Consider the following 15,056-nt stretch of genomic DNA (forward strand, 5'->3'; position numbering starts at 1 on the left):
ATTTGGTTGGACTGGCTGACGATTGACCGTCAATCCCTAGCTGGCGATGAAACAGCTAATAAACAGTTCTTCTCAAACTGTCAATTCTGTCAGCTACAAACATAATGAAAGAAAAAACAGCTAAAAGAGATTCTAGAAATTGAATTTTCCAAGCCAGGCTCCACCCATGCCGGCCTCCACGGTACCTTGAGCGTGGAAAAGCCCCTGGTGACCACACGGGGGCGACAGGCAGCGCCAGGTGCTCCGGGCGGTGTCCAGCAGGGGGCGCTGCAGGCGACGGAGGCCAAGGCTCGACCGGAAGCCAGGTTGGAGGCGTCCCGGCAGCCCTCGCTGACTCCTTCCGCTTCCGGCGCCGCCGCTGGAAGCCCAGTCCGCTGTGTCAGTGGTCGCCGCCGCCGTCATGCCGCTGGAGAACCTGGAGGAGGAGGGTCTGCCCAAGAACCCCGACCTGCGCATCGCGCAGCTGCGCTTCCTGCTCAGCCTGCCGGAGCACCGCGGCGACGCGGCGGTGCGCGAGGAGCTGATGGCCGCCGTCCGCGACAACAGTGAGGCCCGCGGCCGAGCCGGGCCGGGGTGGGGGCGCTCGGAGCGTGCGGCTCCGCGAGGAGAGGCGCCTCGGGGACCCGCCTTGCTCCGCGGGGTCGGCCCCCCGGGGATGCTTCCCCGCAGGGAGGCGGGAAGGGACCGTTCCCGAGGGGCTCGGCAGGGGCCCGGCCCGGTGACTTCGGGTGGCAGCGAAAGGCGCTGGCGGTGCCCATGCCCGAGATGGGTCTGAATGCAGAAACACGCCCCTTTCCCCGACTTGACTCCCGGGAGACTGCCCGAGGAGGGGTGCCTTCGCCGCAGCGGCTCCTGCAGAGGTCGGCCCCGCTAGGGTTAGCCGTCGAGCCGACCTGCCACCTGCAGGACTCGGCTGAGCGCTCGCGGTGGTCCAGGGGAAGGGGTGGGAGGCGGGAGGGGCGGTTCAGAGAGCGGGCTCTCTTTGCCTTTCAGACATGGCTCCTTACTACGAAGCCTTGTGCAAGTCGCTGGACTGGCAGATGGACATGGACCTGCTCAGTAAGATGAAGAAGGCAAATGAACAGGAGTTGAAACGTCTGGATGAGGAGCTGGAAGACGCCGAGAAAAACTTGGGGGAGAGTGAAATTCGAGACGCGATGATGACCAAGGCGGAGTACCTGTGTAGAATAGGTGACAAGGTGAGACGGTTGTCCCTGTCTGGAGATAGTGAGGTCTGGAGTTGGGCACTATTCCAGATGAATAGTATCTCGCCCGAGATGACTTCTTTAAAAGTAGAAAAGTAAATAATCATGCTTATTTGAACTAGAGCCAAGACAGAGGCGTCTTACAAAATAGGAGCCGTGCAGTACCCTGTTTCTTGCTCTAAAGAATGGCTAGGTGTTCACTGTTTTCTCACACGGTTGAGAAACTGTGGGTGCATTTAAAATTTTAACACTGGATTTATTTTTTGGTGGTATTGAAACAGTAAATATTGGATCTGTTTGATCTTTCTTTTTTTCCATGCACCCCCAGAGACAACCTTCTTAGTTCTTTTGCTGTGTGTAGATGAAAACAGGTAGTGAAGAGTTGTTGTGTATGTGGGTTACAGTGTGCTGTGGTAGTACTGTTTATCTTTTTCATCTGGCGTTGTATCTGAGAAAACTTAACATCCACAAGACTTGCTCATTTTAGTTAGGTGCTGCCTAACGTCTAGTGTTACGTATCCCATAGTTTGTTTAGTCAGGGGTTAATTGGATATGTTTCAGCTGTTTTGTTGCTGGGAAAACATGATCATGGGTCTCCTTGTGTGTATGAGCTCGTTGTTTCTTTAGAGAACTTACATTGTGAACAGTTTTTATTTTACTATGTGCAACAAGTTCTACATAATAGCAGAATTGGATCTTAAAAAAAACTTTTTTTTGGGGGGTAGGGTCTTACTCTGGCCCAGGCTGACCTAGAATTCACTAGTCTCAAATTCACAGCGATTCTCCTGCCTCTGCCTCCCATGTGCTGGGGTTACATTTTTATTTCATGGCTGGAAAATGGTTCAGCAGTTAAAGTGCTTGGCTGCAAAGCCTGAAGACCCAGGGTTCAGTTTCCCAGTACCCATGTAAAGCCGGATCCACAAGGTGGCCCATGTGTCTGGAGCTTGTTTACAGTGGCTAGAGGCCCTCGTGTGCCCATTCTCTCTCTCTCTCTCAAATAAATTAATAAAATATTTTAAAACAGGGCTGGAGAGATGGTTTAGTGGTTAAGGTGCTTGCCTGCAAAGCCAGAGGACCTCAGTTCAATTCCCCAGGACCCAAGTGGCATGTTCATTCTTTTTGTCCCCTGCCCCCATCTCTCTCTCAAATAAAATAAATAGTTTAAAACAAAAAAAATTTAGTTTAGATGTTAGATGTAATGCTAGTTCAGAGTAGAATGGCATAGTTTTAGTATAGTGTGAGCTTGTGCTGATTAGTCATGATTTCCACCTGAGGTATCTGTTTCCTTATCTGTAAAATAGGAATAATAACAGTTTCTACTCAATATTAAAGACAGGGGTGAAGAGTTGGCATGGAGCTGGGCATGGTGGTGCATGCCTTTAATCCCAGCACTCTAAAGGCAGAGGTAGGATCATTGAGTTTGAGGCCACCCTGAGACTACATAGTGAATTCCAGGTCAGCCTGGACTAGAGTAAGACCGTACCTTGAACTCCCCCCCCAAAAAAATAAAAAAGATAGAAAAGAGTTTGAATGGGGCCTGGAGAGATGACTTAGTGGCAAAAGGCACTTGCTTGCAGAGCCTGCTGGCTTGGGCTTGATTCCCCATCCAGTAGCCATCTCAAGCCAGATGCAGAGTGGTGCATGCATGTGGAGTTCATTTCACACACACACACACACACACACACACACACACACACACACACACTGTTCACAAATAAATATTAAAAGAAAAGAAATGGCAGTACCACAAAGCCAGTGCTTAAATGGTAAGCTGTTAAGACAAGTTTTTTTTTTTCTGATGTAAATTTGGGACTTGGGCATTGTAAAAATTTAGAAAATACAGAAAAATTAAAATAATATATGTCTGGTTTGAAAGAATAAAGTGCTATATGTGAGAAATTTCAAGGTTTTTGTTCAGGCCTTGAATTTCAGCAAGAACATAGTTAAGAAACATTCTTCCAGAAAGAATTTTTGTTGTTGTTGCTTTTTCATATATGTTTCACTGGCTGTTACTATGTCTTTAATTGGCTTAGTGATTTTTTTTTTTAAATTCTCTGAGCAAATAATTGTCTTTATTTGTTAGTAGAAGTTCCTTTAAGGTGTATTTTTCCGGGATCTTTGGTTCACTTGAGTGGGGACTAGCAGTGCATGTCCACGTGTGGGTGTTAGGATACCTGTTGCTGTCTTGACGGTCTCTCAAATTCATGACACGCAGCTGTTACGTAAGCCAGCCAGTTACGACCCGGAAAATACCATGTATAGACAAATTATTTTACTTATGTTCTTATAAAGCAACAATCTTTTATTCCCATGATTCCTTAAGATTAAGTTGTATCTTTATATATTCATTTGTATTTAATAATCCCTTTACTTAAAATGATTAACAATTTTTGATAAGGTTGCTTTGAAGTAGGGTCTGAAAAACTGACTAATGAAACAGTACTACTTTACAATTATGAGTAAATTATCAGTGCTTTTCTCACATTTTCTAGACTGTTAGTTTATGCTAGGTATTTTTTGTACTGTACACAAGAGGATGGAATCATTTAACAAACCCTTTTGTATTTATCACTCAGCTTCAGTGATCACAGACATACTGTTTTATTTCTACTCCTTCCTGTTTTCCCAAGCATTTTTAAGAATCCAGGAAGCTGGTGGCTTTGGCTACTTGTAAACTTCCCTCACCCTCAGCCTTGAATCTCTTGACAGGAGGGAGCTCTGACAGCCTTTCGCAAGACGTACGATAAGACCGTGGCTCTAGGTCACCGACTCGACATTGTATTCTACCTCCTTAGGATTGGTCTGTTTTACATGGATAATGATCTCATCACACGGAACACAGAAAAGGCCAAAAGGTACTTTTTAGCAGTGGGAATGTGCTGCAAATTATGATGCTACTGATGAGAAGCTGGGAGATAAAAGTTTGCTTGTTTTGTTTACAACTGTTGAGTTTGGTGAAATAATTGACATGCTTATTGAGTAAAGTACTTTTTATTCCTATTTTCTTGCGGGTGGGGTCGTAGGTGGTTGAGGCAGGGGCTCACCCTAGCCCAGGCTGACCTGGAACTTACTCTGTAGCCCAGGTTGGCCTTAAACTCATTATGATCCTCCTACTCCAGCCTCCCAGGTGCTGTAACTTAAAGGTGTGAGTCAGCATGCCTGGCTGTCCTGTTAAGCTTTTGAAAGTTGTTTTCCCCTCTTTTTTGGTGAGGGTGACACTGTCTGTTTCTGTTGACTAGCCTAATAGAAGAAGGAGGAGACTGGGACAGGAGAAACCGCCTGAAAGTGTACCAGGGCCTTTACTGTGTGGCTATTCGTGACTTCAGACAGGCAGCTGAGCTTTTTCTTGACACCGTTTCCACATTCACATCCTATGAGCTTATGGATTATCAAACGTTCGTCACTTACACTGTGTACGTCAGCATGATTGCCTTGGAGAGACCAGATCTCAGGGAAAAGGTAAAGACTGAACTTGTGAAACTGCTCCACACTTCACATGGTCAAATCGTTAAAGCCCAGGTTGGTTTTGTTTTGATTTTCGCCAGGTGATTAAAGGAGCAGAGATTCTTGAAGTGCTGCACAGTCTCCCCGCGGTTCGGCAGTATCTGTTCTCGCTCTACGAGTGCCGGTACTCCGCCTTCTTCCAGTCATTAGGTGAGGGCGATGTCTTGGTCTTCTGATCCTGGGTGCAGATAACCAAAGGGAGATTCCCATGTCTGAGCAGCAGAGTGGGTCTTTGATCCCTGTGGCTAACCCATGTTTGTTTAGAGGAAGTGTAACGTTGAGTAGCCCAGGACACATCGTACTTGTGAAGAGGGGAAGGTAGGATGACAAAGGACTCTTACTTTTGCAGTGGAGGTGCATAGAGTGATGGAGCACTTTCCCCATGCATGTCAGTTAAGTGGCTTTGAGAGTTCATATGCTTTACCTCATGGTACATAGGAATAGGATTCTCCTGCATGTGGAGTCACATATGTGCGTGACTGCTTTTGCATATGAGGTGGTATTGCATAATTGCCCTTCTGTTTGAACATGGGGGGATTTCAGTCAGTCGTCACTCAGAGATGAAGCTTTTCATTCTTGCCCTCAGTCAGACTGAACCCCTTGTTCTTGGAGTCGTTATTCTTATGCTCCCTTCAAAAATTGAGATATAAAGCCGTGCGTGGTGGCGCACACCTTTAATCCCAGCACTCGGGAGGCAGAAGTAGGAGGATTGCCATGAGTTCGAGGCCACCCTGAGACTCCATATTGAGTTCCAGGTCAGCCTGGGCTAGAGTGAGACCCTATCTCGAAAAACAAAAAAACAAAATTGAGATATAAACCGCACACTATAAGAGTGACCATTTAAAGGTACACAAATCTGTTTTAGTATATGTGCAAGGTAAATACAGAATACCTCACCCCATAAGGAAAGCTGTATGTGTGAGCCTTACAGTTCCCCTTCCCTGAAAGCCACTAATCTGCTGTCTCTGAATATTCCGGGCGTTTCACGAAAGTGAGTCATACAGTTGGGCCTTTGTGACTGACACCTTTCGCTTGAGTTAATGCTTTCATAGCTTACCCACCTGTGTAACATTTCATTTTGTTTGACCAATGGTAATCCATCGTATGAATTGAACACATTATACATTCATTATAGCTAATTTGTTTAGAGTTGTTTCCATTGTTTTGCTAGTAGCCATATAATGCTGCAACATACACTTGTGAACACATTTTTTGTGAACACGTATTTTCATTTCTTACTCGTATATTCTTAGCGGTGGAAATTCTCGGTTATGGCAACTCGGAGGATCTTCCACTTTTCCAGAGTAGCTGTGCCATCACCATTTGGTATTCCTGCCAGCGATGTGTGAGGGCTCGTTTTCTTCCACCAGTATTTCATGTGTCTTTTTGGTTGTAGGCCGCCTTAGAGACTGTGTGGTGGTATCTGTGATTTTGACATTTGTCTAAAATGACTTGAATGTGTTTCATTTGCTTGGTGCTGTGAACACTTTTTCAAGTTTAGCACATTCTTTTCAAATAGTTCTGGATGAAAGATTTTGTTTTATTAAATCTGTACATTTCCCAAATATTTTAAATTCAGAAGAAAGAAAAATTGAGTCCTTTTTTTTGGTTGTTTTGATGGAGGGTTACTTTTTCCTGTCACTTGCCTATACTTACAAGACATGTAGGCCTCATGGGTTTGGGAGAGTATATGTCACATGTTTATAGATTGGTGTGCTTTCAGACTCTTTAGCTGATTAGGAAGTAGAATCCTTTTCCAGATTCTTGTCTGTAGAAATTGAGAGAAAACTGAGCAAGTGAGAGGCATTGTGTCTCACCCTGGCCCCTGGGCCCTGCAACAAGGTTCTTCTAGATATTTGATAGGTTGCATTATATCCTTCTGGGGATTTTGTTCATTTAAATACAAGTAAAAAGTTGTTCTGTGTACCATGAAAATTTCCTAACCCTGCCATCTACAGTAGTAAAAAGGCTTCATTAACCACACATTTCAGATGTCCTCTTTGAAGGCAACCACACTTGAGATGTCCTTCAGAAGCATGGGTGTCCAAAGACAATGAGCTTGTGTGTTGGTGGATTTTGCATGCTGCTCTCTGGCAGTGACTGTTGACATTGTACTGTGAAGCTTCTCTGAGATAGCGGGCCATTTACTTAAGTGTTTTGAAGTACGGTCACTGACCCAGGTGGAGCCCTCAGAGCTGCCAGTGGTCTCTTCTGAAGGACTCCTAGTGTTCCGTGTGTGGTGTGCTGGTCTGCTCCGAACATGGGTGCAGTGGTGCTTCTCCCACCTACATCTTTTGGAAAGAGGGTCCAAGAAATGTGGTCTAACCACTGGATCACTGCTGCCCTCTAAAGAGCCTTGTGCCTTTCTACATGGACTTTATGGATTCCTCCCTCTTCTTACAGTGTCTGAAACAGCCTTTCCCAAACCTTAGGCAGACTGAGGGGGAAAGCACTATTATTGGTCTTACATTTTTCATGGAGAGTGCCTACTCCTGGGCTGGAGAGATGGCTTAGTGGTTAAGGTACTTGACTGCAAAGCCAGAGTACCTGGGTTTGATTCACCGGACCCCACGTAAAGTCAGATGCACACGGTGACAACTACAAGTGTGGCTGGAGAGAGCCCATTCACACCGTGTCTGGTCGCATGTTCCTTTTGTCATCTTCCCTCTTAGTGTTGGAGGGCCTTCTTTTCTCAGTCCCATTCTCTTGGTTGGATGATAACTTAATTTGTTTTGTTTTTTTTTTGGGGGGGTAGGGTCTCACTCTGGCCCAGGCTGACCTGGAATTCACTCTGTAGTCTCAGGGTGGTGGCCTTGAACTCACGGAGATCCCCCTAGTTTTGGGAGTAAAGGCGTGTGCCACCACGCCCGGCTGCTTTTTTTTTTTTAATCATTCCTTTCTGTTAGACCTGTGTGTTGACTGCTCTGGAATGCATCTGGATTGCATTGATAGCCAAACTCCTAGCTCTAGCCCCTGCTGAACACCTTGTTGCTATGGCTTCCTTGTCCACGACCAATGCCAGTGTGCTTAAATCTTTCCCCATCCTCCCCCCCAAAGAAGTTTCTCTGAAGATATTTTCACTTTTGTGAAGCCAAGCACAGGTACTTTAGTCTTTTCTTTCCCTCCGAAGCTGTCACTCTCCCTATTTACATTGCAAAATGTGTCCCCCTCTATTCCTGGGCTTGACCATCCTTAAGAGTATCTGATTCCTCATGTTGCTGTCTTTCCTGTTTGCTGAGCCAGGACCTTCACAGGTCTTTGAGATCTACTGCAGTCCAATGAGGGCCTGTGTTGACTCTCTTCACACAACTGGTCATTCTCTGAGATTATTTTATTAGTTATCTCTGACAAACTCTTGATCTTGCATTTAAATTAGTGTCCAGAAAAATGGCATATAGTGCTCAGTAAGATAGTTTCTATTCTGTAGGTTGTACACAGTTTCTAATTAGAGCTCCCAGGTTTTTGAAAAGAATACATATTTGCTGGGGCAGGGAAGGAGAGAGGAAAAATGAATGGGTGGACCAAGGCCTTTTGCTGCTGCAAACGAGCTCCAGGTGCACGTGCTACTTTGTGTGTCTGGCTTTTCCTGAGTACTGGGCATCTGACCTGGAGCACCAGGGTTTGCAGAGTTGTGCCTTTAACCACTGAGCCATCTTCCCAGTCCTCACTCATAGATTCTCCTCAGACTTCACAGGGTTTGTTAAAACTTCACATTTTTTATTGGTTTCATTAGTCTTTCCCTTTATTGCCCGTGCCTTGTTACTGTGTGACAAAGTCTGATTTGTACCTCTTTCTGGTCTGCATCTGTCATTTGCCACTGTACCTGCTGTTTGTTAATAAATTTCATTTTACAGACAGTTCTAAGAAGTTCCCATAGTTAAAATATTATTAGTACATGAGTGCTACCTCTGGAAACAAACTGCTTTAGAAATGGGGTACTTTTCAGTGGCTGACGTGACAGCCCCGTGACTGGCCTGTCACTACCGCTGCCTCCTCGCTGGTCGGGCTGGTGTGGGAGGCAGTGAGGACCCGGTGCTAGCCGACTCAGCTGCTTGAGTTGTCTAAGTGTGTTGGGGAGGGAGACTGACTGCTTGTCATTGCAGCCATTGTGGAGCAGGAGATGAAGAAGGACTGGTTGTTTGCTCCTCATCACCGATACTACGTGAGAGAAATGAGAATTCACGCGTATAGCCAGCTGCTGGAATCATACAGGTCACTGACCCTGGGCTATATGGCAGAAGCATTTGGTGTGGGTGTGGAATTCATTGATCAGTAAGTCTAAATAACATTGTTAATTTGTGTTTTTAAAGGGTTTTTCATGTGTGAATTTCTGCATTTCAGTTTTAAGGGGAATTTTTTTTTTTGTTAAGAATTACTTAAGGCACCTCATCTGTCATCTCTTCCTTTCCCACTGATGGCTGGAAAAGCACGCTGTAGGGAAGTGCTGTGTAACTCTGTGGAGCGCGCTACAGCTGTCACGGGGATGCTCAGATCTCTTTCATATTTTATATTGGTGTAACTCTGGTGTCAGAGTGCTAGACTTTGAGCGCCCAAATCAGCAACTCAGCAAATATGAGCTACTGTAGAAAGTCTCTGCTAGGCACTTCTGTGGTGTATAATACTCAGACAGAAATGAATCTGGGGAGCTGGAGAGATGGCTTAGCGGTTAAGGGGCTTGTCTGCATAGCAGCCTAAGACCCAGGTGTGATTCCCCATAAGCCAGTTGCACAAGGTGGCGCATGCTTCATTTACAGTAACTGGAGGCTCTGACATGCCCATATTCTCTCTCAAATATTTAAATATTTAAAAAGCAATGAATTTGCACTGTGGGCGCCTTGGCTCTGGCATAGGAAAACCCTGGTGGCGCTATACCATAGGAGGAGCGGCTCTACCTTGAGCCCAGAGTGGAGGCGTGAGGACTGGTGGTGGGAGGCTGTGTGCTGTGGAGCTTGGCGTTTTCATCCAGGTGCTGCTGGAGGGTATTTTGTGTTTTCTGGAGTAAGGAGACTAAGAAACCAGTTGGGTTTATTGAGTAGCACACAGAACATGTGGTCAGAGCAGACATCCAAATACATGATGTCTGTGATAAATGTTATGTGTGCATGCTCCAGAGGGAAACGGAGAGCCAAAATGGAAAGAGGACTGATCTCTGGAGTAGTTCACCCGCCCCAATGTTACAAAAATTCAAACAAAGAAAATTTTAAATTACATAGTGAATTGACACTCCATCTAATTTCTTAAAATATTTTATTTTTATTTAATTTGTTAGAGGGAAAGAGAGGGAGAGGGAGAGAATGGGCACACCAGGGATTCCATCCACTGCAAACGAACTCCATTTGCATGTGCCACCTTGTGTATCTTGCTTATGTAGGTCCTGGGGAATTGAACTGAGGTCCTCTGGCTTTGCAGGCAGGTGCCTTAACTGTTAAACCATCTATCTCTCCAGCCCTCCATCTAATTTTTTTTAACTGCCTTGGAAGCACATTTCAGAAAAAGTCTTCTTAGTAGAGAGAGAGAGAGAGAGAGAGAGAGAGAGAGAATATGGGTGCACCAGGACCTGTAGCCACTGCAAACGAATTCCTGATACAGGCACCATGTTGTACATCTGGCTTTACGTGGGCATAGGGAATCAAACATGCTTTGTTAGGCTTCACAGGCAAGCACCTTAACCACTTGCTGAGCTATCATATCTCCAGCCTCAGGATTTTTGTTCTGAAGTAAAATTTATATTCAGAAATGCTTGGCTTGAACTTGAGAGCAGAGATTACCAAGCCCACCTCTTCAGGTTCTTACAGCTTTCACCATTAGAGGGTGACCTGAAGCTCAAAAGGGGGGGGGGGGAGATTACCCAAACAGCATTTAGACCTGCTGCAGTCCATCGCCTTCACGTCCTGTTGAGATCCAAGGTAGCCTTGCTTTTCCACTCATGTTCTAAGACCAGCTGTAGCTGTTACTTAAAAAGTAGCAGTCTATGCACGTGAGCTAGAAGACAACACACATGTAAGACAGTGCTGGAGCTGGAAGGCTTTTTTCTCCTCAGAAAGAGACTGCTGCTACTGGTCAGGGTTATTGGTTCTAGCACTTTTATTCCTCTGCGCACACGTGTGTGTGACATGACCCATGTGTGGTGGTCAGAGGACAACATCCAGGGGCCATGTCCCTCCTTCTTTGAGACAGTCTGACAGCTTATTTGCAGTGACAAGAGACCCTAACTGACTGGTCCACCAGTTTGATTCTCCTGTCTCTGCCTCCCATTGTTGTAGGTGCTCTGGGGAATTGAACCAAAAGAAAGTGCCTTTAACCACTGAGCCATCTCCAGCTCCTTCCCTAATCATTTGAAGTTTTTCTCGGAGCATTTTTGTAGTTCTTATGTGGTCCCTCAGGTGAGCATCCAGGGTCAGGTTTCGTTCAGTGACTGACACCCTGCAGGAGTTCAGGGACTGCTGCCTGTGATGGGGCCTGGAGGCAAACAAGCGCAGCTCTCCCAGAACTGATCGAGACTAACGCTGGCCACTTTTCCTTTCTCTGACTCAGAGAGCTGTCCAGGTTTATTGCTGCTGGAAGACTGCACTGCAAAATCGATAAAGTGAATGAGATAGTAGAAACCAACAGGTACTCAAATCTGTCATCTGTTAAATTATTCCCTTACTCTGCACAGTGCAAGTAGGTCAGCTCTTGTCATGGAATCATGTGACTAGTAAATAATTCATTTTTTTCTTGAATTTATTTATAGACCTGATAGCAAGAACTGGCAGTACCAAGAAACCATCAAGAAAGGAGATCTGCTACTAAACAGAGTACAGAAGCTTTCTAGAGTAATTAATATGTAAACCCACATAGAAAGGGTTAACTTTACAAATTGCTTGGAACTTTTATAACCTATGTGCTTTACTTCAACAGTATAAAATAAATATTCCATTGATTCTTTCAGTTTAATTTTTTCCTTAAACATACCTTTAAATATGGGGCTCCACTAATGCTAATATCACTTGAATTACTCATTAATGAACTCTGTGGGGTTTGTTGTATAATGGTTTTAAGACTAGTCCCTGGTCTCACTGGTAAAAGGAACACAAGCCCACTCTTTAAGCAAGCATCCTGTTTTTTTTTAAGATTGTAATGCTGTCCTGGTAACCTAACCATATCAGAAGATAAATGTATAAAAAGCTTTCTCTTACAGCCAATTTGGTACAGCATGAAAGCTAGACCTTAGAATATGACTTACTAAACATTTCTTTAAACCCTGTGTAAATATTGGTGAAATGGGTCTTTATTTTGGAGATGGGGGCAGTGCTATGGAAAGAAGATCCAGATAAAGGGGATGTTGTGACGGGTACTCTTCTGTGGGGTATCTTACAGGGCTCGTTAGTATGTGACTAACAGGAGAGATGCCATTGAGAATATCTAGAAAGATGGATTTAAAAAATGACCTGGTTTGATTTAGGTTTTTTATTTATTTGCAAGAGAAATAGGCAGATAGAATTGGGTACACCAGGGCCTCTAGCCATTGAAAACAAACTCCAGACACATGCGTCCCCTGGTATATCTGGTTTATGTAGGTTCTGAAGAATTGAACCTGAGGTCCTTAGGCTTCACAGGCAAGTGTCTTAACTGTTAAGCCATCTCTCCCGCCCTTGACTTAGGTTTTAAAACTTCACTATGAGGCTGGGCATGGTGGCACAAGCACTTGGGAAGCAGCCTGGGCAAGGCCCTACCTTGGAAAACAAGAACAAAACAAACCCTTCACTACAGGGCTGGGGAGATGGCTCAATGGTTAAAGGTGTTTGCTTGGCAAAGCCTGGCTGGGTTCAGTTCCCTGGCACCTACCTTTTCAAGCCAAATGCACAAAGTGGTTGTATGTATCAATTCACTTTTAGTGGCAGGAGTCATACCTCGCACACCCATATTTTCCCTGTGTCAAATAAATAAAAACAAAACGAGCACACAAGCAAACAAAAAACCCCAAACCATCACTATACATTCTACTAGCGTGGTCACCAGATGGTGGTGGCATGAAGTAGAGGCAGGCAGAACTGCTCAAAGGCAGACTGGGAGAAGGGTGTGAGGAAATGAGTCTTAAGAGTGTCACTGACAAAGGCTGTGGGAAGGAAAGGGGTTTGTGGTGTTTTCTATAAGAGCATGTTTGTTCCTAAGACAGACATACTCTGTATCCATGAAAACAGTTTCTAATTGCTCTAATTCAGCATTTGTGCAGGATAAACTTCAGTGAACTGAACACAGCTGGGAGATGAAAGGCCACTGCAAACCAGAAACCCAAAGCTGTAATACTAGATGCACTCTTTCCCTGAGGCCAGCTGCCGTGCCCAGAAGTGCAGTACGGGACAGTGTGTGGCCGGGACAGTGCTTGGACGGAGTTTCTTGGAGGAACTGTGGGGGATGCCTAAACTATCCAAGAACACACAATGTACCAATTTCCAAAAATGCTTACCTATACAAGGTGATCAAATCTGGTTAGTGATAGTCATTAGAAATATTTGAAGGAATTTTAAATGAGTGTAGCCTTAAGTCCTACAGGTTGCCATTGAGAACTGACTATGTTTCTGTGGCCTGCTGCTGAATTCTGCTTTTGCAAATTGACAAGCAGTATGATCATGCTGGAGGGAAAAATAAGATTGAAGAATCAGTGTTTTAAAACCCCTCCCCCCAATTGCGATCACAAGAACTGTTGCTTTTCGATGAAGGCTACCTGTGGTTAATAGAGCAAAACCCATACTTTTTCCTTTTCTCTCAACTCTGCAGACCTTTCTGTTTTTCTTTTACTATTCAGCCCATCTTCCTAAAATTACGTGAGGTGTAAGAGATGTGAAAAGAAACAATTACTTTTCAAGTCAAAAATTCTAGGATGAGGGATAAAAATGTAGTTGGAAGACTTACCTTATGAAAACAAAACAATACAGCTTTAAGGGAGAAAAATCAGATTAGTAATGAAAAGCAATAAATGCTTATTGGGGGAAAAAAATCAGACAGTTAAAGCTGGGTGTGGTGGGGCACCTTTAATCCCAGCACTCTGGAGGCAGAGGTAGGAAGATTGCTTTGGGTTTTAGGTCAGCCTGGACTAGAGTGAGACCCTATCTTGAAAAAACGGAGGGGGGTGGGGAATCCCCTGCACAGAACACTGGGGAACTTTTCTTGTAAATAGCTGTTAACACTGATGAAGACTGTGTATTTAGTACTATGCATATGTGGTTTTTAGTACAAAACTGGAACCCCTGGTTAAGAGTTAGTCTGTGTTAATTACAAATCCCAAAGGCTCTGTAAAGCCTCAAAACAGCCTGGAGGTAAAAATTAGAGTCTAACCTATCACCTTTTACGTGAGGCTGTATGACCTGAAGAAACCAGATAAACTGCACCCTGCAGCGAGCAGCCCCACCCATGTAGGCCTGGCTCCCTGCAGCTAGAGCAGACCCTTCTGACTGCCTGCACTCTGGTTGTTGGACGCCCCGAGAAAGTACTTCATTTCTGAGTCCCTTTCCTCATGTAAGATAGGTTGTAGTCAGGCTCCCTGTGAAGTTCATTTATATAATGACAAACACTAAAACCTGCAAAGCAGCACACAGAAACATAGTGCAAACTGTTAACAAGAATGCTGGCAGAGGGTTGGAGAGAGCTTAGCGGTTAAGGCGCGTGCCTGCAATGCTAAAGGGCCCAGGTTCAATTCCCCAGGACCTAGGACCCATGTAAGCCAGATGCACAAGGTGGCGCATACACCTGGAGTTTGTCTGCAGTGGCTGGTGGAGGCCCTTGTGTGCCCATTCTCCCTGCCTCCAGAAATGAAATTTTACCCTTCAAGTGTGATCTTACTGAACTGACATTTTAAAAAAACTTAGGTTCATTATTAGGGTGAAACCATAGAGTGCTAACTTCAGGCCTGCCTTGGTTTTTCCATGCTGGACTTTAAATTTGATTTTCATCTGAAGGTAACTTTCAAGTCCACAGCCCTACTTTCCACAGAAAGTTAAAACTAGCCAAGTCAAGGAAGGCTGCTCCCTCATGCCACAGAACTGCTTATGGTTCACCCATAAGCTGCAGTTGCCCTTCCCAGACAATTTTTTCCCTTTTTATGGCCACCAGCTAAACACTGAGTTTAAAAACATTGGGCTGGGGCTGGAAAGATGGCTTAGCGGTTAACGTACTGGCCTACGAAGCCTAAGGGCCCAGGTTCCGTTCCTCAGGACTCGCGTAAGCTGGGTGGCACATGCATCTGGAGTCCATTTGCAGTACCTAGAGGCCCTGCCACACTTGTTCACTCATTTTCTCTCTCTCAAATAAATAAATGTCTGACATATTAAGGACTTACAAGTAGCAGAGAAGCCAGATATAAGAGCT

The 15,056-nt window shown here is 44.9% G+C and overlaps 1 protein-coding gene across 1 annotated transcript; it reads left to right on the forward strand.

Annotated features, from left to right (window-relative positions):
* The first annotated feature begins 363 nt into the window (after nt 1-363).
* On the forward strand, nt 364-11,645 carry Psmd6 (proteasome 26S subunit, non-ATPase 6). Its single transcript, XM_004661274.2, has 8 exons — nt 364-545; nt 994-1,199; nt 3,915-4,060; nt 4,445-4,664; nt 4,751-4,859; nt 8,813-8,981; nt 11,244-11,321; nt 11,443-11,645. Exons 1-8 carry the CDS (start codon nt 401-403, stop codon nt 11,537-11,539), a joined length of 1,170 nt encoding a protein of 389 aa, XP_004661331.1. The 5' UTR covers nt 364-400; the 3' UTR covers nt 11,540-11,645.
* Nucleotides 11,646-15,056: the final 3,411 nt, after the last annotated feature.

This window comes from Jaculus jaculus, chromosome 16 (assembly GCF_020740685.1).
Source record: "Jaculus jaculus isolate mJacJac1 chromosome 16, mJacJac1.mat.Y.cur, whole genome shotgun sequence".
NCBI lineage: Eukaryota > Metazoa > Chordata > Mammalia > Rodentia > Dipodidae > Jaculus > Jaculus jaculus.